We start from the raw sequence: 25,144 nt of genomic DNA on the forward strand, positions 1-25,144 counted from the left end.
AAAGAAAGAAAGAAAGAAAGAAAGAAAGAAAGAAAGAAAGAAAGAAAGAAAGAAAGAAAGAAAGAAAGAAAGAAAGAAAAGAAGGAAGAAAAGAAGGAAGGAAGGAAAGAAAAAGAAAGAAAACAAACTTTGATCTCTTCTCTCTGGAGCTTAATTTCTTAATGAGCTGTAAGTGCCATAGTTTTATGGAGAGTGCTTTAGCTCATAGAAGAGTGCATGGCTCTGGTGCATATTTCAAAACACAATAAGCAATATTTGAAAATAGAGCCCTTTGTCTCATCTGCTAAGTTCTTAAAATTAGTATTCTATTGACACATTACTCATGGAAACACTTATTTGTCCTTCTAAAAGATCTCAGAGATGGAGGACTCAAAATTGCCTTTTGGAGACTGCTCAGTCTACTTAGAGACCTTCCAAACTTCCAACAGCTCTCTCTCTCTCTCTCTCTCTCTCTCTCTCTCTCTCTCTCTCTCTCTGTTTACCCTACCCCACCATAAGTTGAGCTTCATTCCTGGTGAACACAATCCAATACTCCTTTGAATCAAAGTTTGCTTAATTGGAACTGAGTATTGTTCCCCTGTGGCCTAGTCAGCATCTGGTGATATCTTGGGGAGAATGATAATAGAATCACAAGGAGGTAGAGCTGGAAGAAGTCTTAGGGACTTTCTAGCCCCATCTTTCTTTTATAGGTTAGGATATGCCTAGGGAAAGGTATTTAGTGTCATATTTTTGACACTAAGAATATTAAGTCTAAAATTAGTGGTGACCTAATAAAAACAAACTATTTTTTCCTTTTTTGGAGAATCTCTTTGGCCAATGTTTGTACATGAGCAGAAAAAACTAAGTATTGAATAGCTTGAGTTTGAGGTAGTTTTCTGCCTTAGAATTGATACAGAGTATTGCTCCTAAGGCACAAGAGAGGTAAGGGCTAGACAACTGGGATTGAGTGACTTGCCAAGGATCACACAGCCAGGAAGTGTCTAAGGCCAGATTTAAATTCAGAACCTCCTATCTCTAGGCCTGCCCTCTTTCCATTGAACCATTTAGCTGCCCCCACAAGTTACTTATCTATGTATTCTCTTTCTGTGTGAAATTAACTTAAACATATAAACTTTTACCCAGCATATGCCAAGTCATGTGAGGGGAAGACCTCATGGCCACCTGAAGCCCTGACTGCTTCACTGAGCTGGTAGAAGCCCCTGATTGGCATGGTTATGTGCCTGGAGGTCAGGACTCATGGCCCAGATTGCCCAATCAGAAAGCCAAGTAGAATGACATCATTGGCCAGATAAGAGATGAACAGAAGAGTGGGAACTCTCCTCATGGTCCAGCAGACTCTGATCTTATCTTTCCCACACTTCTGCTTATAAAATGGGCAGAATCCAGAACTGAAGAAGCTGGGTGGCCAGGAGACTATGGTAGTTAAAGGAAGACTTAGTCATCTTTTTCTTTTTCTCTTTCTCTCTCTTTTACTAATAAATGATTATACTTAAACATGCATCTCCAAGATTAATTGTAATGATAACACTTCTCTATAAAATGGAAAGAAAGGTGCTTGTTCTCTACCTGTTTCACAAGTATGCTTCCTTTAATACTTTAAAGGTCCATAATTATATTTATATAGGCGGTTTTCCCCTGATTAGTACAACCCTTCCTTTCTCTTTAACTCCTCCTCATCCCACATTACTTCTTCTGGTGGATAACTTGCTGGTAACAAACATTTCTTTAGTTAGGTGGTACCTTGCTGGATTAATGCTTGAAGCTTTTTCATCTTAGTGAGACCTGCTCTCTGTTGATACAGAGATAAATTCTATGTCATCTCTATGTTACAATGAGGCATTAGGTGACTTTAGAGAGGAAATATTGATAGGGAGATCATGTCAATAATATAAATACATTGGAGTCCCATTATGGACTCTCTTTTGTTGGAGTGTGATAAAAGTTTGCTGGAAGCTGGGTGGAAGAAATCTTGAGAGTAAAAAATATATCCATTTTAATACTCTTCTTCTTTGCTCTTAATTTCTTCCAGCTGGCCTGAGAGTAAAGACGGCATGATTTCAAATTCCACCTCTGACACATTTTGACTGTGTTAACCTGAGCATACATTTTAACCTTTCAGGGCTCCCTGGCAATTCTATTAAGACCCCTTAAAGTTAAAACCACAGAACTCTGCAGATAGACTTCAAAGGGTCCATTAACTTGGATTAGAAAATAAATTACATCTCGATTTTCACTAACTTTTGGCTTCTCTCTGCAATCCTATGCATTTTATTTTATGCATTTAAAAGCAGGATTCTAAGAAGGGTTAAGAACGTCTCCTCTAAGATTATAAATTGCAAAGCAGGGGCCATTTGCCTTTATATCAGATACCACTTTATATAACTTCCTTGCTTTCCTTAGCACCTTGGCTTAGTTAGTCTTCTAAGTTAAAGTCTTCGTGTATAACTAGATCTTTCCATAAACTTTCTAGATCCCTTAGTAACTAAGGTTCCTTTAGCACAAAGTTGTCTGAAATACTACTCAATGTATGCTATCATTCTCATTGTGGCTAAAACTCAGGGTTTCTTCTAGTCCAGGTAAGATGGATCCTTACCTGTGGTGCTCAGATCGTGCTTTGGGGATACTAGTAACTGGAGAAGTGATCTCCACTGGCCTAAGGATCTTGGCTTGGGGAATGGCTTGTGAGATAGTTGGAACTCTGCTCCCTGGAGAGTCAAAGTTGACCACATGACCATTTTTCCTGGGAGTCATTGAGTGAACTGAGGTCTGCTGACTGATGAAATCATTTTCCTGAGACTTCTTGCTTCCCTCCTGGGTCTGGGTCCTGGCTGGAAATGGAAGAAAAGACTAATGAATAGATCTGTTCCTATCAGTCCTCTGACCAAAATCTTTCTAAAACAAACAGCCTACTCTTCTTGATACTTTCTTCTCTCTAGTTTCCCATGAAACTTCTCTTTTGGGGTTCTCTTCCTGGTAGCTGTTAGATTCCTCCTCAATCTTCTTTACTAGATCTTCTTTCAGGTGATACTCCCTAATGTATGGTAGGCAATACTCTAGGGCTGGGTCCTAGGCTCCTTTTTCTTCTAAACTATTTCCTCTAGAGATCTTATCAGCTCCCTTGGATTCTGTTCTCAACTGTATGCGGATAATTCTCAGATCTGCTTATCTAGCCTTAATTCTCTCAATCTCTAAATTTGCATATTCAATTGCCTTTAGGGTTTTCAAAACTGGTTGTCTTGAAGACCACTTAAACTCAAAGATGTCCAAAACCTAACTTACTATCTTTACTCACAAGCCTTCATGTCCTTCCAGATTTTATTACTATTGAGTCACTTAGGGCAATAAATATTTATTAAATGTTTATTATATCCCAGGCATTGTTCTAAGCATTGGAGAAACAAAATGAGTCTCTTCCCTTAAGGAGCTCACAGTCTAGAGGGCACTGCCATCTTCTCAGTTACCCAGGTTAATAACCTAAGTGTAAATCTCAACTTTTCATTTTTTTCCTCTCATATTTAACCTGTTGCTAGGTCCTGCCATTTTTTTTTAACCTTTGTGGTATCTGACCCCTCTCCATATAGTCTAGGATCCATTGATACTGGCTTTCTTTCTCTTCCTCAAACAAAACGCTCTATCTCCCAACTATACATATTTTCACTGGCTGTCCACTAGGCATAGAATTCTTTTCCTCCTCATCTGTGCTTTCTGGTTTCGCTGCCTTCATTTGAGACTCAGTTAAAATACCTTATACAAAAAACCTTTCTAGACTCCACTTAATAATAGTACCCTCTCTCTGTTGATCATCTCCAGTCTGTCCTGTTTATCTTATTTGTGTGTGTGTTTTTCCTCTTTTGACTGTGAATTTCTTAAAATGCAGGACTACCTTTTGTCTTTACATCCCTAGAAGTTATCACAGTGTTTGGTACATAGTAGGTGCTTAATAAATGCATCTGATGTTTACCAAGTTAAAGCCAAAATCTTGGAATTCAAGGTCCTTCATAATCTGTTGTCCCCTGTTTTTTTCTGTTTGGCATATATAGAGTGTAACTCTACACTACAATTCTACACAGAGCTCTATACTTCAAAGGGTCCTACTTGATAACTCTTTGTTTTCCAATCTCTATACATTTTCTCACTGTTTTCTTTGTTTAGAATGACCCCTTTCTCACTACTTCTATTTCCCTTCGTCTTTACAGGATGCTGTTTATGCAGAAGGGACTGATGGTAGAGTCAGAGAAATCTAGTTGGAATCCTAGTTCCATCATCTATTAGCTTTGTGACCTTTGGGCAAGACTTTTGTTTTTCCAAAACTCCTGTTTCCTCAGCAACAAAATGGACTCAGTCACATTTATACTGCCTACCTTCCTGGGTATTTGTGGGGAAAAGTTTCGTGAATATGAAATTATTTTGTAAATGTGAGTTTTTATGATAAATTTCTTATTTATCTTTTAATTAATTTATTTTTTTTAAAAAAACCTTATCTTCTGTCTTAGAATCTATGCTAAGTATTAGTTCCAAGGGTTAGACAATTGGCATTAAGTGTCTTGCCTAGGGTCACACAACTAGAACCTGTCTGAGGTTAGATTTGAAACCAGAACCTCCTATCTTTAGATCTGGCTCTCAATTCACTGAGCCACCTAGCTCCTCCACTTATTAATCTTTTGAAACCCCATTCAAGACTCTTCCTTCATGAAGTTTTACTTGATTCTCCCAGAACTTAGTCACCATTCCTTCCTAATATGCCCTCCACCTTTTTTTGTGTCTCTCTAATGAACTTATGCTTCCAGACTGTAGTAAACTCCATGAGGACAGAGCAAGATTTAATCTTTGTATTTTACTCTGGACACAACACAGTTCTTGGAATATAGTCACTACTTCATAAATATCTCATGAATTAAAATGACCACATTCTGGGATGATGTTTTAAACTGGAGGTGTTTTCCCCTTCTTTTTACTATTATTGGCCTTTGGAACCTGTCATGTTTTTTTTTTTTTCAATTCTTCTTTTAAAAGGTGGAGATATATATATATATATTTTAACCCTTGTACTTCGGTGTATTGTCTCATAGGTGGAAGAGTGGTAAGGGTGGGCAATGGGGGTCAAGTGACTTGCCCAGGGTCACACAGCTGGGAAGTGGCTGAGGCCGGGTTTGAACCTAGGACCTCCTGTCTCTAGGCCTAACTCTCACTCCACTGAGCTACCCAGCTGCCCCTATATTTTTTTAAAAAGTGTTTTTTCTTCTAAACAAGTGACCCATGAACTAAGTATATCAGAAGTAGCGAATTCACTCTTAACTTTTCCAGGCACAATCTATGCAACATGCAACATGCAACATGGTAGAGAGGTAGGTGGTAGAATTGTTCCATAGAATGTTAGTCCCTAGAGATCATTTAGTCTATTATACTAATTTTACAAGTGAGGAAACTGAGGATGAGAGGAGTGAGAAAGATTTTTAAAAACTTTTCTCAGGCAATGGATATAACAACATCAATCTAACAGAAATGATACAAGAAATGATAAAAGTTTATGAAACATTAGGACATTTTGTGCTTATAAAACTAATGCTATTATTATCCTGAGGAATTCTTAGTAACTTCTGTCTTTAGAAAATGACCTGATCTACCCTGGACTATGACCAATAGGCAAATATTATTTGGCAGTGATTGTGACATAAAATTATGGTCATTTTCTCTGGTAGTAATGTAATCCATGATTCACAATGAATCACTAGGACAAATATAATATATTCAGGGATGTAAGATTTAAATTAATATCAATAACTCTAAGTATTTCTTTATAAAGTTTATTAATAATCACTTGAAGTAGAAGAAGTAAAAAAATAGAAGTTCAAAACTAATATACTAACTAAAGTAAGAACATGTGTGTAAATTCTCTTGCTGGTTCTCAGCCTTCAGCAGTCACTTTCTGGGAAGGAGAGAGAGAGGGGCAGGGTCACACCAAAACTTTATCCTCCCTACCTTCGCACACAGCATAAGTACACAAATGGGATGCTAGGTAAGAGGGTCCTGGGGAGCAAATTCTATCCACACAGGGAAAATAAATAATCAACATCAATGTAAGTATTCATATAGCTACTCAAACCTTGAAGTCAATATGACCCTATTGCCTTTATGTTTATTAGTCCCTACAAAATAGGTTAATATATTCAAATAGCCAGAAGAATGTGCCTATCTTGCCCTTTTGTCTAGTTTTCAAAGTATAACATTTCATTAACTGCTTGAGACTGGGTGTGGGCCACATATTTCCTTGGATGTTGATGGTAAGCTTCCAGCTTAGTAAAACTCTTGTCAGTGGTCTTACTACAAAGATGCCAGCCTAAAGAATTGATGCTGACTAGATAAAACCATCATTGTCTCAGTTTTCAGATCCCAGTTGGGAGGATCCCTTTAAGAATCAGAGGAAGTAGTACAGAGATAGTTATCAAAAGACGCCCACATCTGCAGATACCTCATTAATAACAATTGCCTTTGGCTGAACCATAACCCGAACATCATAGACTGCTGCAATCAGGGAATTAGAGTCATAGGAGCTTTAGAGATGAACTAGCCCAAATCTAGATCACAGCTCTAGAACTAGAAGGCCATCTAGTCCAACTCCATCATTTTACATGTGAGAAAACTGAAGTCCAAGGAGGTTAATGACTTGCCTAAATTCATAGTCAGCAATTGGCAGAGCAGAGATTCAAACCCAGATGGTATGACCAAATTTAAGGTGCCTTTACCTACCCCACCCCTACCACCCCTTTATATTGTGACCTGATCTGTAACTGATTTCTCTCTTTGGATCTGTATCTCCCTTCACTTTGACTTTGATAGTTCAGAGCTCTCTTTTCCTTCTCTCTGAGATCTTATGATTTTCAGAACTGTTGATGTCCCAGTTTTGGGATATTATGTCTCAGCATAGCTCTAGCATTTCTCCATATTTTCCTCCCTGTAGTGTGTAGTACCCCACAGATAGATTTTACTGACTAGCTACCCTATCTTGGGTAGTTCTCACCTTACTCTAGTAAAATTCCATCCATTTCTTTTTTTTCTTTCTATTTTTTAAAGCCTTTTGCCTTTTATCCTAGAATCAATACTGTATATAGGTTCCAAGGCAGAAGAACAATAATGGCTAGGCAGTGGAGGTTAAGGGACTTGCCCAGGGTCACACAGCTAGGTAATGTTTGAGGTCAGATTTGAACTGAGGACCTCCTGTCTCTAGACCTGGCTCTCAACACCCTGAGCCACCCAGATGCCCTGATTCCATTAATTTCTTTTTTTTTTTTAGTTTTTTTTTTTTTTTTAAACCCTTGTACTTCGGTGTATTGTCTCATAGGTGGAAGATTGGTAAGGGTGGACAACGGGGGTCAAGTGACTTGCCCAGGGTCACACAGCTGGGAAGTGGCTGAGGCCGGGTTTGAACCTAGGACCTCCTGTCTCTAGGCCTGGCTCTCACTCCACTGAGCTACCCAGCTGCCCCCGATTCCATTAATTTCTAACCATTTCCAATAATTCTATTAACTCCTAGGTATCTTAGGTCTCATATTATATCAGGTGCCACTGTTTTCACAATGAAGCTAATAACTTCTTCCCCACCTTCTCCAGCCCTCTATTCTTTTTAAACTATTTACTTTTTCACTCCTTTGGAGGCAGAGTACTTATTTCTCCCAAGGTAAGAATTTATAGTGAAAGGTTGGTTTAGTCATAGCTAGAGAAACAGTGTGGTGAAGGAGTAGTAGCTTTAGATTTAATATCAGGAGATGTAGATTCAAATCCTAAATTTCAGAATTACTGTGTGACTATAGCACAATCTCTTAATGTCCTCCTCTGCAAAAGGGAAGGGAATACGTATTTATTATGTCTAATATGTATTAGACACTGTGAATAAGTGCTTTATAGATTTTATCTCATTTGATTCTCACAGCAATGTTAGGACATTGGTACTATTATTGTCCCCATTTTATAGGAGAGAAAACTGAGACAGAATGAGGTTGTGACTTGTCCAGGGTCAAACAATTAGTAAGTGTCTGAGACCAGATTTGAAGTCTGGTGTGTCCATATTCCAGGCCCAGGGCTCTATCCACTGTATTACCTACCTGCCTCTAATTACCAAATTAGAAATTTGGCAATATTTTCATTGGCTGCCTTTCAGCATTGTTGAGAAAGAAAGTGCTTTGACAACTTTGAAATGGCTCTTTATATAGATAAATGGTTCTGTTATTATTAGACACAGAATGTGGTTATATAGAATGTGAGGGGAAAGGTATAGTTTGTTTCTCAATTATAATTTCAACACTCAGGTTCCATGATTAAATCTGTTCAGATGGTCATCAGAATTGGTTTTAAATCTTATTAAGTGCTGGAGAAGCATAAGAATGTACATTTTGGGAAAACAGCAGAGGGCTTGAATTGAAGATTTATAGTGCCAATACAAAGAAACAGGATTGGTAATTCTGACACATAATATTTTAAAGCTATTAATCTGGTATTTTTTGATTCTCACTTTTTGCTTTTTTTTTTTCCATTTTCAACAAAAAACATAGCTGAGAACAATTGGTAAGGAGGTAAATATAGATGAGAACACTTTTCCCATATTGCCTCCAATGTTCCTATCTTGTCTTTTTAAAAAATATTGGTATACTAAATGAGATATCACTCTTTCTGTGTTTATTTCATGTTTTCCACTTACCTACTATCATTTGGGCGACCTTTTTCTTATCTTCAGATCTGTCCTAAAACATACATGATAGTTATTTGCAGTTTTGATATGGATTAAGTTTTAAACAATAAAATGGTATAATTGTTAGAGATCAGACTTATGTACCCATTTAAATATGTAATCATATCAGGAAACATAGTAGAAATTGGCTGAGTGGGAATATCTTGGGCCCCAACCACTTGATTATATCCCTCATACCAGTTATTTAGGCAATGTTAAAGAACAAAGAGTTTGCTAGAAGGGGTTGGAGCAGAGCTTTGCCCCCAAAAGTCCAAACTCTCCACTCTAATTCTTTCCCAAAAGGAAGCCTAGTAGCAACCATCCCATCCCAAAAGCAACAACTGTCCCTAGACCCTAGACCACCACCACCACCACCACCACCACCACCACCACCACCACCACCACCACTACTACTACTACTACTACTACTACTACTACTACTACTACTACTACTACTACTACTACTACTACTACCACCATTGTGGATCCCTTTACCATAGTCTTCTTGACCTTTCTCTAAAGTCTGTCTTTCCCCCAAATGTCTCCACACTCCTTTTCTCCTACCAGGTACAGACAATCTCCTTCCCTTACCTCACATTTGTCTTACATTGTGTCCCCACCAACTATTTTTACATTTGGTTAAAATATTTTCCTAATTAGGCTCTGGCAAGTAAGATACTCAGTAGTAGTATAAGGATTCATTTGGATTTCCTGTTGTATTTGTATCCAAATCAGCAGTAGATACATTGACTCGGTATGCTGCCTGGAATTTTCTTTTGTTGAGTTACTGGAACAAAGAAAAAGAAGGGCTATCTACCCTACTTCAGAACTTCATTTTTTCTTTTCACTGCTTGGCTAAGTTATCAATCAGTATTAGACCAGCCATTGATAGTCTGACAACCAATTAAAAATATGTGTCTATTCTGATCTTAATTCAGAATTGGCAAGTCAGGAACATTGTTGGAAAGATTGAAAGGGAAGATTTTCTTCTCTTTGCCTTTTATTTGCCTCAGAACTGTTTTTTGAAGCCCTATGAATACAAAAATGTCTGCTTGTAACCTTGATCAATTTGTAGACCAAGACCAAAGTGACACTACCACCTCATGGTGGCTTATTCAAATTGCACTTTAGATGCCTAAGAAACTTTCTCTCTCTCTCTCTCTCTCTGAATTTATCCAACCATTTAAAAAATGACAATGACAATATTATATCCTCCTTAAGAGAAAAAATGTTTTATGAATCCATGATTGACTATCATTAATTTATTTATACACACAAATATATAAATACATCATCATAACAAGATGTTATTTGATTACTCATGTTTGGAGATAATCATATGTTATGTCAGATAAATCTGACCTCTGGGATCATGGGTTTAATGTTAGAAAGAACCTTGGATGCCATCTTGCCTAATTCTCTTATTTTATTGGTGAGAAAATAGAACCATAAGACATGAACTGACATCCAAAGTCAAGAAAGCAATAAATATCAGAGCCAGGATAATAGCACAGGCATTTTGTCTGCCAATAGAGTGCCCTGTACCTCTCCAGTGCATCATAAGAGCATGGAGATGACTGAAGTCTTTTAAAATAGTCCCAGGCCTAGCAGGTTCTATAGAGCAGATAGATAAGCATTCAGATATAGTCATACCAGAAGAATACTTTCTAATCACCAGCATAGTTAAATATAGGTAACTAAGTTAAGGTAGCCAGATGATGAATTCTTTAGTGAAATAAAAATAAATAATAAATTTCAATAAGAACTTTTATATAGTTTTAAACTTCTAAAATAATATGACAGATTTTTTGGAGGGGATCTAAGATATATAGAAAAAAGTCAATCACAGAATAATTAATTTCAAGTAATACTTGCACTTTGAATCTGCATTCTCAGTTGACTATTGGTGAACTTCAATGATCTTGCAATACTCTGAAGGTAATAGATCAGCATGCTAGAAGAGAAGAGCATGTAAGCATACAATTGGTCGGGGAAACATGCACTACTTTTAAGAGATCAGCAAAGTTTCTGGAAAATCTCAAGTGGAGTCAGAAAGGAAAAATCACTATGGCTAACTGGTCAAGCAGTTTTTTAAGGTTGCTAATATAATAAGGTTGCTAATAAGGTCCCCTCTTGCTATTGTGAAAGGAAATTCTTGGTTCTTTTGTCTATTTTGAGTTTACACTTAAAGGGAATCCTTTATCCTCTTTTCATAGTTGGAGTTAACTACTTTGGTTAACAATAACTTAAGTACCCCTACTTAGTACCTCACTAGATTGTGAAGACAGTATTAACTCTCCTTTGTCTACCTTTTGATTGAATCAATACAAGCTTGAACTAGGTGGAGGAGCTCACAAACCACTTAGTGCAGTGATGGGCAAACTATGGCCCGAGGACCAGATGAAATCCCCTGAAATGTTCTATTGGGTAGCGTGGCATTATTCCTGGCAAATACAATGAGTAGGATGCAATACAATGGAACTTCAAAAGAGTTGTCTTAGAAATAGACTGGCAGATAAGGATTTCCTTTCCTTTGGCCCCCTCTAAAAAGTTTGCCCATCACTGACTTAGTGAATTCACACCTTCAGAAACTCAATCAGCCAGGAAACTGTGTACCCTTTTGATGAGAATTCACACCTTAAGAAGGTGAGAAATGGGTCCCATAGACACTCACCCCCCAACTCCCACTCCCCAGGCAGTGCCGGGCAATTTGGAAGCTGTGATTGGCCCTTGTGAAGAGGGGAAGGGATAAGAAGCTACTATAAAAAGCCTTGAAATTCTGAGGCTGGGAGTTTGACTTCAAGAAGAAAATCAGCTTCAAGAAGAAGGTTGGCTTGAGAAAGAAAGGGTTATAATAATACTACTAGATGTATGTAGATGTTGAATAGAGAGAGGGAGAGGATGAGATGAAACCTCCCTCTTTTATAACAGTGCCCAGGCAGGATCCTTTGGGTCAAAAGATGATATCCCTTCAGGTCCCACCTGAGGTTGATTGATATTATAATGGACTCTTTAGCTTGGTAACATTTGGTATCTGACTGCTGTCACCCTTCCCAAAGAAGCTATGAATAACCATTTCAGGAAGGTACTTTTAAAAGCTTTGACTATATTTAAACAAAGAGGGATAATGGGATTAGATAGAGGTATTGGGAAACCCTAATTAATTTGGTAATGATGAATCCCTAAACTGTAGGCAAGTAATGAATCAGGATATTTAGCTCTTCTCTGGTCCAGCCTGGCCACAGCCATACCAGAGTAGGCAAACTGTTGTTAGATGTTTCAGCTTCTTTCTTGCTAGATGATATGCCTAACCAGTTTTGAGATATCCACCCCTTTCCACCCTCTTCTTCTCCTCCTGCCCACTTGGGCCCTGGGAAACCTAGATAATTAAGATGATTGATTTCCTACTATCTAGGGCAATAGAATCAGAGATGATGGTCTGGGTTCAGGTTGATGATGTTAACAGGAACAAACAGGAGGAACTTGCAAGGCTCAGTCTGCAAGTCTCAATCCCACAAAGACCAGGATCCACTGATCTCAGGTCTCAGGGAAAGAAAAGGACCCCCTGCCAGGGTGGTTTTATACCCCCTTGGGCCAACTGCTCTCTCCTGTGTCCGCACGCCCCTCTGGGAATATTCCGACATCCAAAGGATCCACCTGTCAATCACCAGTGTGGACTCCTGGCTCCCACTGTTTCAATATAACAAAAGTCAGCTTCAGGAGTCACCTTCAGCTCCAGTCATCTTGACCTACCTCTTGGAGGGAACTTGGGTGAGTGGATAGCTGACTTTCCCTTCCTGTCTTCTGGAGAGAGTTTCATTCTGGCTGAAGGTCAAGAAGTCCTGGCTGAATTGAGCACTGGAGCAATATTTAGTTAGATAGGCTAATGTCTTCTCTACCCTTTTGCATTTCTCTACTTTCACTCTTTCCACCTCTTTTATAAACAAAAGCTATTAAAGCCATTCCAACTTTGAGCAATAATACTTTGAATTGGCAGCCGCCATTATTATTTATAATTTTCATATATTTTAATCAAACCATTCATTTTTAATCCCTATATTATTAAGGATCTATGTCTTCTTATCTCATGTCCTTTCAGAATCCTACAACAGGACTGTCACCCTGCATAGGCCTTCTACCCCTCAAAGACCTACTTTTATGTACTGCTTTCATTCCATTTAATGCTTCTCCCCTCTTCTACCTCTCAGATATTGGGAGGTTGGTGGCTGTCAGCCAAGCTATATGAGCTGGGGCCAAGGACACTATATCTGGATAATGGAGTGCAGCTCTTAGAACAACTGTATTTACTAAATCTGACCATCTTCTTTGTACCTCATTTCTCCTCCTCTACCCCAGCTGAATTTATGGCTCTGTATGTAGGAAAAGTGAGGACAAGTATTTAGACTCTGTCTGAGACATGTGCTAGTTGCATAGTAATTACTTATGGCTACTTTGCTTAATTTGGTGACTTGGGAGATAAGTTTCAGAATTCTTGCCATAAGGATATGTTCAGTGCTAATTCCTAAGGAGATCAGAGAAAAAGGAAAAGAACCTATATGTTCTAAGATATTTATAGCGACTCTCTTTGTGGTGGCAAAGAACTGAAAATTGAAGGAATTCTCATCAATTGAGAAATGGCTAAATAAGTTATACACAAGACTGTGATGGAATACTATTCTGCTGTAAGAAATGATGAGCAGATTAATTAAAAAACGTAGAAAGACCTATATGAAATTATGAAGAGTGAAATGAGTAGAACTAAGAGAATATTATAAATAGCAATAGGAATATTGTTTGAAGAATTTGTGACTTGTGTATGCCCACCTCAAGAGATAGAAACAAGCAAGACATAGTTATACATATAAATAAACAAATAAATAAATTGTTTTTGTCATATGATGCCTTCTCTAGTTCAATGTAATAAATAAAGAAAGGAATGTTACAGGAATCAACCAATTATACTCAAAGTTAAAGTTCATTGGCTAATTTTACATACTAGATTAAATCAGTACTGCCAAACAACATTGTGGTAAATTTGCAAGTTTCATACTTACAAGAGAAGAAGCAAAGCAGGAAGAATGACAACAGGGCTACTAATATAGCCAATCACTGAGTTGAACCACAATGGAAAGTCATTCTTAATAGTTTCAGATACAATATCATAGATTTTCTCTTGCCCACTGAGAGAGAAAAAAATCAGTTACATTGCTATTGATTAAATGAACAAGCCCTAGACCCAAGTATCAATATGTTAATACTTGAAGCTATAACTGAAGCAAGAAAATCAAACTCACAGAATGGAAAGACACCTTATAGATAATCTATTTCAGCTTCTCAGCCTGAACTAGGAATGCTTCTTACAATATCTTTGAAACAGTGATAATCCAGCCTCTACTTGAATACCTCTGATGATAGGGAAATTACTACTGCACAAGTCAGTCTGTTAGACAATTGTGGCCAAAACCAAAACCAAACCAAAACCTTCCTTTATAGAACTCCGCCTTCTAGGGAATCATAAAGTAAATTTACACTTTTTTTTCTACATGGCCCTCAAAACATTTAAGGATGAATATCATGTCTTTTCTAAGTCATTTGTCCTGTAGCCTTCAATTCCTTTATTAGGTTCTTCTTACCTATGATGCTTGAATACATCTGGGGGGGAGGAAATCACAAGATAGCCATATAATCTGTACTTTTAAATAAAAATAATTGAGTCATTTAGCATATTGATCAACTGAGTAGAATTATCTAGGGGCAGTTACTACCTAGATAGCTTGTGCAGAATCACATAGCCAGAATATACCAGAGAAGGAACTTGAACTCATGTCTTCCTTTCACTGAGAATGCTCCCTATTTGTAATGCCAACCTGCTACTCCATAATTATATTCACTAAATATTGGTAATTTGAGTATCTGTCAGTTATATTTGATTTTTAGTTAGTGACTATCCAATTGTTATTGGAGCTATGAATTACAAAATCATACATAAAATTTGGAAATGAAAAACAAATCAATACATACTATTCAATCCCCTCCTCCTATGTGTGCATGCAAATAGGATAATGAATGCAAAGCAGCAAACTTTAGATTCTTATTTCAAATTTGTTTTCAAAATTGGTTGATTCATTATAAAAAGTAATGAACTTGAAAATTAAAATTAAAATTTGGTTTCTAAGTATTCTCTCTTTGTCTCTGTTTCTGTATCTGTCTCTGTGACTGTCTCTCTCTTTTCCTCTTGAGAAACTAGAGGCTGATTAGATTAGGAAAGAATCTTTTCTTTTACTCTTAAAGTTGATAAGAAGATTCTCTTCACTCTCCTTCTAACTTGTTCTTGAATACATGTTGCTAATATTTCTTCCTATATAAAGATATTAGAACTCTCTAAGATATACTTACTTGCCTTACTACAATATATCATTGCTAGAACTTCAGGTCCTATTAGCTTTATTGCCTATAATTGTTAGTTCTTTTACTTTTGTATTGATTAATTTATGAAAAAAAATTTAGTTTCTTCTATTTCTATCTGTGTCCCTAACTGTATTTAAATAATATGCAAACTATTCCCCCCAAAAAAATCTTGGTGCAATTTTAAACGTTAATAGCTAATATAATTGACTAGGGCTTTGGGGGGACATTTTTCATAAGCATACACAAATTCTTTATATAAATAAATCTTTTGTTTGTGTGGGGAGATATTCTTGTAAACTACAAACGGATTACCTGGATTTAAGTCCAAATTCATGGTGGGGCCATGAGATAAGTCACTTTATTGCCCAAAACCCCTGACAAATTCCTAGGACTACATAAGGACAGGGGCCCACACTGTTGAAGCCATAGATCCTCAATATATTGCTTTGTATATTTTAAATTCAATAATTTTTCTAAGTTTAATAGGCTAATCAAGGACATACTCTATTCTGTTCACCAAACTTATAGCATCTAATCTAATCTAGTTCAACCTTTGACATGATGCCAATTTCCTCTGTAGTATCCCACAGAGATGACCATCCTATCTCTGCTTGAATATTCTGGAGATCTGATGATGCCATAATTAGGTAGCTCATTCCTTCAGTTTCTAGAAAACTCTAGTTGTTCAAAAGGTCTTCCTTATATTGAATTGAAATCAGATACTCTAGAACTTCACATAATTGAAGCTGTTTATTTTCTTTTTCAAGATTTGAAGGGGTATTATGCGAAAATGGATCGAACATGTTCTGCTCTGTTCATAAGAGCAGATCTAGCATCTTCCACAGGTGAAAGTTATAAAGGAAGATTTTGGCTCAACAGGAAGATAATACTTCTTTATATTTAGTATAGTACAGTTTAATAGCTGCCTCTGGAGAGAATATACTCCTAGTCAGTGTAAATCTGCAAGTAAGGATAGGCCTAATAACTACTTTAATTAAACTTGGAGCAGTATTTTTCAAACCTTTTGGTCTTAAAATTGTTTTACACTCTTAAAAAAATTACTGAGTACTCCTCAAAGAACGTTTGCTATGCGTGTTTTATCTATCAATATTTTCCATTTTAGATCTTAAAATGCCTTAGTATTTCTGTGAAATAGTTTTAATCTTATGGATCCCCCAACATGGTCTAGCAGTGATGGGCAAACTATTCCCCCAGGGCCAGATCCAGGCCTAGTTTGCCCATCACTGCTGTAAGCAATTCCCTAATCACTACATCTAGATGTGGGGGTGTAGTGATTAGGGAATTGCTTAGGCAGTGATGGGCAAACTATGGCCTAGATCTGGCCCACAGGAAATAGTTTGCCCATCACTAGTGTTATAAAATAAAAGGGTACCTTTATACTATTCTAGTTATTATATTAATCTGGGAAGCTGTGCTTTGGCTCCCTTGATTGCTGATGCAGGGACACCCGAGACCTGCCACTCAGCTGGATGTTATAATAACTGCCCTTCTTGATAACAGTGCCCAGGCAGGATCCCTAAAGGTCAGTGGATGAGTAACCCTTTCAAGTCCCACCTGAGGGTGGATTGATTATTAGAATTGGTCTCTATTAGCCTTGGAAAACGTTGCTTGATCTCCAGAGTGGTGATGTAATAACTACTCAAAGGAGGTACTTAATAATCTTTATGATGTTAATAAGGGAAAGGAATAAACAGGAACAGATTGGGGATAGGAGACCCTGTTACTAAAGGCTATGATCACTAATCCCTCAGGACTGTAGGCTGTTTCAGTAATGCTGGAGCTCTTGTTCTTCACCTTCTCTGGCTCATCTTGGCCACAGCCAAACCAGAGTAAGCAATATGCTTGGTTGATACAGATATTGATGATCCCTTCTCAGCTTCTTACTGCCAGTTGTTATGTCAGTTCTGTAACCGTCAGGAAATACCTCCCTTACCTCCCTTACCTCCCTCTGCTTCTTCTCCTTCCCACTTCCTGGTTTCCCCACCCAGGATGCCTAAATATCTAGTGATGGTTCAGATGCCTAAATATCTAGGGGAATTCAGAGAGAACCAGAGGATCCATGGTCAGACCCACAGGTCAATCATTGTCCAAGATCAGATTAATGCTTCAAGTCAAGGGTTTCAGGCCAGGGCTCTAAAACCAAAAGCCAAAAGCCCCTGTCAGATGGCTGTCAGAGTATTTATATCCTCTGGCCAACTGCCTTTCCTCCTGTCCTCACAGCATCTGGGAACATTCCTATGTCTCCAACTGTCTTCAACTGTCAATCAAGGTGACATTCTCAATTTCCAGAATTTGTATATGACCCTAGGGGACTACCAGAAGTCCCTGGATCACTTTTTAAGCACTTTCATGGATTGATTTCAACTCTTTCGTCTAGATAGTGTTCATAATTACTTATTACTGCAAAAGTTTTTCACCTCATTGACCAAGCCCTGATGATTATCTTCTCTAAACTCAGCAAGGGTGGCCACCAGACAGAAATACAATATTTTATTGACCTAGTACTTAATTTTTCTGGCTTGATAGGGTTTGTCATAATTTAAAACTATCCTCTCATTGTATTCAAGAAACCAGAATCAACTCCACACCATTGTGAGATTCCAGAATAGATTTTTTAGCAGAAAATACACCCATATACTAAATATATGCTATTTAGTTCTCCAAACATACTGTATCTAGGTACATATACACATTTACATATGTGTATGCATGTATTTATATATATATATGTATACATATATACATAATTAATTGTATATGCCATATGACTATCTGCTGGTTAGTAAGAGATATTCCAAAAAACCTGTTTCTATTTGGTCCTATGTTGTGACTGCACAATTGCTTTAGAGGAATTTGAAGACTCCCAGACTTAGCCTTGGGATTTCCTATCATGTGAGAAAGCCTGCCCAATTGCCCTACTACATTCCATTAATCTTGGGGTTTGGGTATAATCCAGAAATACAAGATCTTTTGCCCATAGGAGTACAACTTTCCCCTGCCCCAACTTCATAAAAAGCCACAGACCACAGATAGCATTTCTAATAGGGCTGAATTGATTAAATGATTCTGATCTTCTTTATGGGAACATCAGTTCATCATTATACAAAATGCTGTCAGTTATTTCTTCCCCCTAAATACTATATGTGATCATTTTGACTTTTCATAAAAGCTATTTATGTCTCTGTCTCTGTCTCTGTATCTCTGTCTCTGTATCTCTATCTCCGTCTCTGTCTCTCTGTCTTTGTCTCTCTCCTTTATTACTTTCAGTTTACCTAAGCTGAGAGGAATTGTATCATTAACATAGTATGTGGAACATACCTGGCAGGCAGTTTCTTTTTAAACTGGCTTTAGCTGTCAAACAAAAGCAAGTCTCTAATGAAGCAATCACTCACCTAAAGGGACCACAGTTTAAAGATGGTTTATATCTAGCAATAGCAAAAATTGTTGGCAGCATGCACAGAAACAGCATGAACAGCAACATCGCCAAGTAGAAGTTATTGGATCTACAAGAAAACCAAATATTGTTGGCTTCGCTTTGCAGAAAAATACAACGTGTACAGATATCCAAGGAATTGCAGAATAGAAGGTTTGTGATGTTGACCTTTCTGAAGCAGAAAGCTGCTCAAAAAGGAAATGAATATGAATAGCATTTACATTTGGCTTTACTTCAACCTATATTCATGTATACATACAATATTACATCCTAATTGGGGAAAACAACTCACAGTGAGGACCAATGGGCAGAGAGGGACACATTGGTGTATAAACAGTAGACCACAGTACATAGAATGCTGGATTTGTAGAATGAGGACACTTGAATTTGTATTCTGACTTTGACATTATGTGACCTTGAGGATCTCTGAATCTAAGTTTCTTCATCTTTAAAATGGGGGAATGATAATCGCTTTACCTAATGACAATTGTAAGGACCAAATAAGGTAACTTGTGTAAAGTATTTATCAATGCAGCTTAGATTTATTTAATGCTAAGTAACAATAACAATAAACCAAACAATCAAAAATCAAACATTTTTAAGTACATTGTATGGTGCAGGCTCCTAAGATGACTACTACTACTACTACTACCAGCTTTATTTCTATAATGCCATACTTAAATCAATGGATTCGTGATTTCATTAACGGGAGTATACAACACAATTTATCTTAGCCTTTCCTTATACAGATGCATAAACTGAGGTAGACAGGGGTGAAATGATTTCCCTGGGTTATACAACTGGTAATGTTTTCTGAGGCAGAATTTGAACTCAGGTTTTTCTGATTTTAGTTGTAGTTTTCTCTTCACCATACTACTTCACTGCCTATTTCCTACTTATTCCTGGATATTACCTCTCTCTTAAAGTTCTCATTATATTCTTTGACTGTCATATCATACTAATGATTCAAAATGAACTTGCAGTCCAATAATGCCTCTCCTCACTCCTAATATTTTTCCTGTTCATCCATTTCTTCCTCCAATGTGTATTTGTGAAATTGATTTTTTTAACGTAAAGGTAAGAATTTATATTTATTACTATCAAATTTTAACTTATTTAATTCAACCTAAAGTTCTATCCCACCAAGATACTTTTAGACCCCTAATCTCTAATCTAGTGGGTTAGTTACATCCTCCAGCTAAGGGGAAATAACATTTGAAAATTTGGTAAGGATTTAATTGTGCCTTTATCCAAATATTTAATATATAACCATGTACAGATTCCCAGAAACTTATATTGGGCTCTCCTTCCAAATTAACATTGATCATATTTTGGTTCTACTCATTCAGTCCATTCTGAATCCATCTAATTTTGCTTTCATATAACCTATGACTTCATTTCCCAGCAAAAATAGCATAAGAGATTTTATCAAATGCTTTGCTAAAATATTAATGTTAATCTATAGCATCCTTCTTGTTTTATAGTATATAAGATTGTCCTCTTTAGAGCAACATATATCACTGAAGAGTCTTATAATACTTTGGGCTTTAGTATAAGAACCAAAATATTTTCTGAACAAAATATATATGTATAATATTTTAGATTGAAACCCTTACCTTCTATCTTAGAATTGATAACAATTATCAGTTCCAAAACAGAAGAGTGGTAAGCATTAGGCATTGAAGTTAAATGACTTGCTCAGGGTCACACAACCAGGAAGTAGTGAGTTCAGATTTGAATCGAGGACTGGCTTTCTATCCACTGAAGCACCTAGTTGTCCCTGGGCATATAATTATTGCTAAATATTATTATATTTTCATAATAGTAATTACAGATTATACTTATTATTGGTTATTATTGTTATTATTGCCTCAGGGATTAGTACCCAGAATTTCACTTAGTAAATCTTTGTTGAATTGAACTTTAAATTACCACTGTGTATGTCTTGCATTAAAAATGTACATACTTGATTTTGAATGTTTGAAGAATCTGTGATTTCTTCAGTGTAGTAACCCCTTGCCCTGTTACATACTGTAACCCTTCAATGACTTAGTAGATCATCTTGAAGAGTTTATGTGGTCCCTCAATTTTCTACTCTGTGGTTCACCTGATTATGAGCAACTTTGCCTTAGTTTGTCCTATATACAAGGACCTTTCATTAGTCCCCTACTCAAATCCTTCCGAGATTAGCACCTTCCAGATCTTATTCTTTGCTGGTCTAGACTCTGAGAAATCAGGGATATGACTCTTTGCCCTAGTGAAGCAATGGGGTTGAATTTGGTGTAGAAAAGGGTCAACTTACATTATTTAAATGTGGCTATCTTGGACCCAAATATCTATAATTTATTCATCAAAAAGACCCCAGAGAGAAGTTGTGCAGATGATGGAAATGGAAAAAAGAAATTAAGAAGATCTGGTCCTATAACTATAGTGTGATCTTGGGCAAATCACTTGATCTCTCTGGGCTTCAGTTTCCCCACAAGTAAAAATTAAGGGGTTTGCAGTAGGTAATCTCTAATGTGCCTTCTAACTCTAAGTCTAATTCTATGATGGTCCAGAGACTTGGATATGAGATTTATGTTCTGGAGTCTATAACTAAGCAGAATAACAATTTATGTGTTGGCATCTGGTTGGATATACTTCAAATATTAACATTGGTGCATTTGGCACAACGTTCTAAGTATGGATGAGTATAAGTGGAAGGCTGGTTATATGCTATTAATGAGATCTACCAGGCCATATATCATGTGCTTTGTGTGGTATTTTATTTTATGGACATCTTAGGACTGGTGATTAAGTGATTCTCTCATTGAGAACAGAATTATATAAGGTTTTTGAAATCTAGAAGTAAAGGTCAACTATATTGAGCTTTTGCGTCTGATATTTGATTGAGTCATGTCTCTTAAATTTGAGTCAATATGGCATTGAGGATTAAATGATTTCTTTGAATGGAATTGATGCCACTGGGGTCAACAGTGGTATAGAAATATGTAGACTTGGAGTTAGGGAAATCTGAATTAAAATCCTGCTGCAGATACTTACTCACTGTGTGACCCTGGATAAATCACTTGAAGCTCTCTATCCTTCAGTTTTCTCATTTGCAAAGTGGCAATGACAATAGTACAAGGTTGTTGTAAAGATCAAATCAGATAACATATGTAAAGCAAGTTGCAGTCCTTAAAATTCTATGAGTTCTAACTGTTATTATTAATTGAACGCAATTGGGCACAAAGACAAATCTTGCTTGGATATCTATCCTAGCCGTTACAGAAATTCCTCACCTGGTTTAGGATGTGGTCTGGATATAGTAATTTAAGCTTTTGTTTCTCCTTGTATAACCCAAGTACCTGGCCTCATCTCTTCCTTTATTTTGAAGGGGAACAGAGGCTGGAGCTCTCTTTCCTCAAACCTATGACTACCTAAAACAAATACTCAGACTTTTGACGTTGGCAGTTTGCTTAACTGAATGGTCTGAGCAGACATTGCAATTAAAATGATGCATTTATCTCTTCCCCAGACTGGATCTATTTTCCAACATGCAGTCCCTAAATTACCTCACCACATCATAAACTCTGTGAAGGATCTTCAATTGTCCCTGCTCCCAGACTATCCCAGTGGCTTTTTTGCAACTATAAGCAAAAGGTACTCTAATTCATGGGACAACTTTGGGTTGAGATCTTAGAATAAACTGCATAGGAATAGGGTTCTTCAGTTCTGCCTTATTCATAGTATCATAGATTTAGAGCTAGAAGGGACTTTAGTATTCATTTAATGCAGCCCTTTCTCACCCTTCCCTTCTTCCCCTCATATTACAGATGAGGAAACGGAGTCCTAGAAAAGTTAAGTGTCTTATTCAAGTTTGCAAACTGTTTGTTGTGGATGAGCTATGAACGAGACAACCTGAACGTATAGTCTGGGGTCCTTCCTCTTGGCTAATTGTTAGTTCTTTGGATATTCATGCTAGCCACCTAAGATTAAGTCCAGGTGACTGCAATTCAAGAAATTATTATTATTAATGCCTATGGTGTTTAGAGTCCTCTATGTTTGCTTCTGGGTAGATTTCAGTTTCAGATAAAGCCATGGTCCATGTTTTCATGTTTGAAACTTAGTAGGAGGTTATGCTATATAAATAAGTAATTTATACTTCAATATATTAATGACCTATGATTTTATCAATTGAAGCCAATCTAAATATTGATGTAGGTTGCAATGCTTTCATGGCTTAGTAAATAGTCTTTGAGAGATTTCCATGAAAAGTTCATGACCCTGTGGTCACTCTGGTGTCCCAAGCAGCCTCTCTGACCTTCCTGAGGCTTTTGGAGATGACAAAAAATACTGTTCATCCCTGGGGCTGCATTTGAAATCTTTCTAGTTATGATCACCTCAGTGATGTCCTGATCAGACACCAGAAGATGACATCCCTCATATGTGGCAGCATGTGATCAGATGAGTGACTGAAGGGAGGGCAGAGCCATAACTCCCCAACAAGTTGGGAGTCAGCCAGCAAAATTAGTTTTATCAAGTGGGATACATAGTAAATAATTTGGAAGGTAGAATTCTCATTCATTCATTCATTCATTCATTCATTCATTTATACAATTATTTATTTATTTATTTATTTATTTATTCATGCATTCACTCATTCATTTACTCATTCACTTATTTATTCATTTATTCATTTATCTGCCCATCCCTCCATTTATTTATTTATTTATTCATTCGCTTATTTATTTATTTATTTATTCATTCATTTATTTATTTAGCTGGCCATTTATTTGTTTGTTTATTTATTTTAAACCCTTAACTTCTGTGTATTGGCTCCTAGTTAGAAGAGTGGTAAGGGCTAGGCAATTAGGGTCAAGTGATTTGCCCAAGGTCACACAGCTGGGAAGTGTCTGAGGCCATATTTGAACCTAGGACCTCCTGTCTCTAGGCCTGACTCTCAATCCACTTAGCTACCCAGCTGCCCCCAGGAAGGTAGAATTTTGATTCATCTTCTGTCCTTTTCCTTATGTTGTTCCTTGTTTCATCAAGGGCTCCTTGATGGCAGGGACCATCATACTTGGCTTTTTATTCCCTACAATATCTACTACAGGACAAGTGCTCAGTAAATGTTGAATGAGGGATGGACACAGTGTAACTCTGGGCTGATAGCCTCTCAATATTTTTATGACTAAGACTTCAGTTAACAGCTCACGCTCACTCAAGTTAGCACTTTTGCTGTCCAACAACACAAAATAACGTGCTTCTTTACTTTTAGTTTCAAGAAGTTATTTCACTGACCTGGAGGCTCGGAAAACTTGCTGATGGGGTACATTACAAGTTAGCACAGCCCAACTCCGTAAATACATCAGACCAATCAACTTGAGAACATTGAATGCTGGAAGACAGGGTGAGAAAAAAGCCCCCATCCTGTAAAAAATAGAAAAGTCAACATTACCACAGAATAGTTTATAATAGCTATATATGTGTGTGGGAGGTGGAGTGGGGGCTAGGGTGTGTGTATTTACATACACACACACATACACACACACATATATATATATATTATATATATATATTACAAATTCTTGATCTTAATATTCAAGCTCTTCTCAGTCTAGTTCCAGTCTTCCTATCCAGTCTTTTTTCATTCTACTACTCAATTTTACATACTTTCTGTTCTTGCCAACTAGACTTCCCTGGATCCCTTCCTGACTTCTCACCTATCAGGTCCTTAACTTTTATTTTGAACCATATAAAGAATGGATTCCTCTCCAATAAATGTATTCAATTTACTAAAAATTTAATGATTGCTCAGTATGTTCCTAGATAGGCAGATACAAAAACTAAAATGAAATAAACCTTGTCAAAGAGTTTAGATTTGGTGGTATAGCAAATATAGAAATGAGAAAATGTAAGATAATTTAGGAGAAGAGGGCACTAACAGTTTAGGGATATAGAAAAGATATATGTAGAAGCTCAGAGTTAAACTAAACCATGAAGCAAAACAAGGATTTTGAGAGGCAATGATGTGAGGGAGTGTATCATGGATAAGGAAAAGACATTTTGCAAATGCATGGAGGTAGGAGTTGAAATGTTGAATTCAGAGAATAGTTTGTAATCCAATTTTACTGGAATGGAGAATTCATGAAGGGGAATAATGCAAAATAAGGCTGGAAGAGGAACTTGGGGTCCAATTATGGAAGGCATTAAATGCCAGATTAAGGGATTGATATTTAAAATGAGTCAATAAGAGGCTTATAATTTATCAGCCAAGAAAGAAACAAACTTTCCTTGTTTCAGGAAGACCTTTGGGCAATTGAATGGAGAATGGATTGAAGAAGACAGATACCAGAAGTAGCAGGAACAATTAATGGTGTATATAACAATAGCAAGAAAGAAGTAATGAGGGCCTGAGTTAAGGTGGTAGCTTTGGGAGTGGAGGAAAAGGGATGGATATGAAACATAATAGGGATGAAAGATGAAAATAATTGAATATAAATATTAAAAAGAAGTGTTATAGATATCTCCAAAGTTTTGCTTTTTTATGATAAGGAGAATAGTGATGCCCTTAACAG

General features: G+C 37.0%; 1 protein-coding gene across 1 annotated transcript in view; it reads right to left on the reverse strand.

Moving 5' to 3' along the window:
• The window catches only part of TMC3 (transmembrane channel like 3), a 72,316-nt gene that overhangs the window by 1,118 nt on the left and 46,054 nt on the right, over window positions 1–25,144 (reverse strand). The window contains exons 16-21 of the mRNA XM_044662515.1: window positions 23,868–23,996; window positions 18,544–18,654; window positions 13,777–13,902; window positions 10,598–10,676; window positions 8,693–8,735; window positions 2,594–2,828 (exon numbers count right to left, since the gene is read on the reverse strand). Coding sequence (XP_044518450.1) covers window positions 2,594–2,828; window positions 8,693–8,735; window positions 10,598–10,676; window positions 13,777–13,902; window positions 18,544–18,654; window positions 23,868–23,996 — 723 coding nt within the window. The remainder of the gene's footprint in view (window positions 1–2,593; window positions 2,829–8,692; window positions 8,736–10,597; window positions 10,677–13,776; window positions 13,903–18,543; window positions 18,655–23,867; window positions 23,997–25,144) is intronic.

This window comes from Gracilinanus agilis, chromosome 2, assembly GCF_016433145.1.
Source record: "Gracilinanus agilis isolate LMUSP501 chromosome 2, AgileGrace, whole genome shotgun sequence".
Lineage (NCBI taxonomy): Eukaryota > Metazoa > Chordata > Mammalia > Didelphimorphia > Didelphidae > Gracilinanus > Gracilinanus agilis.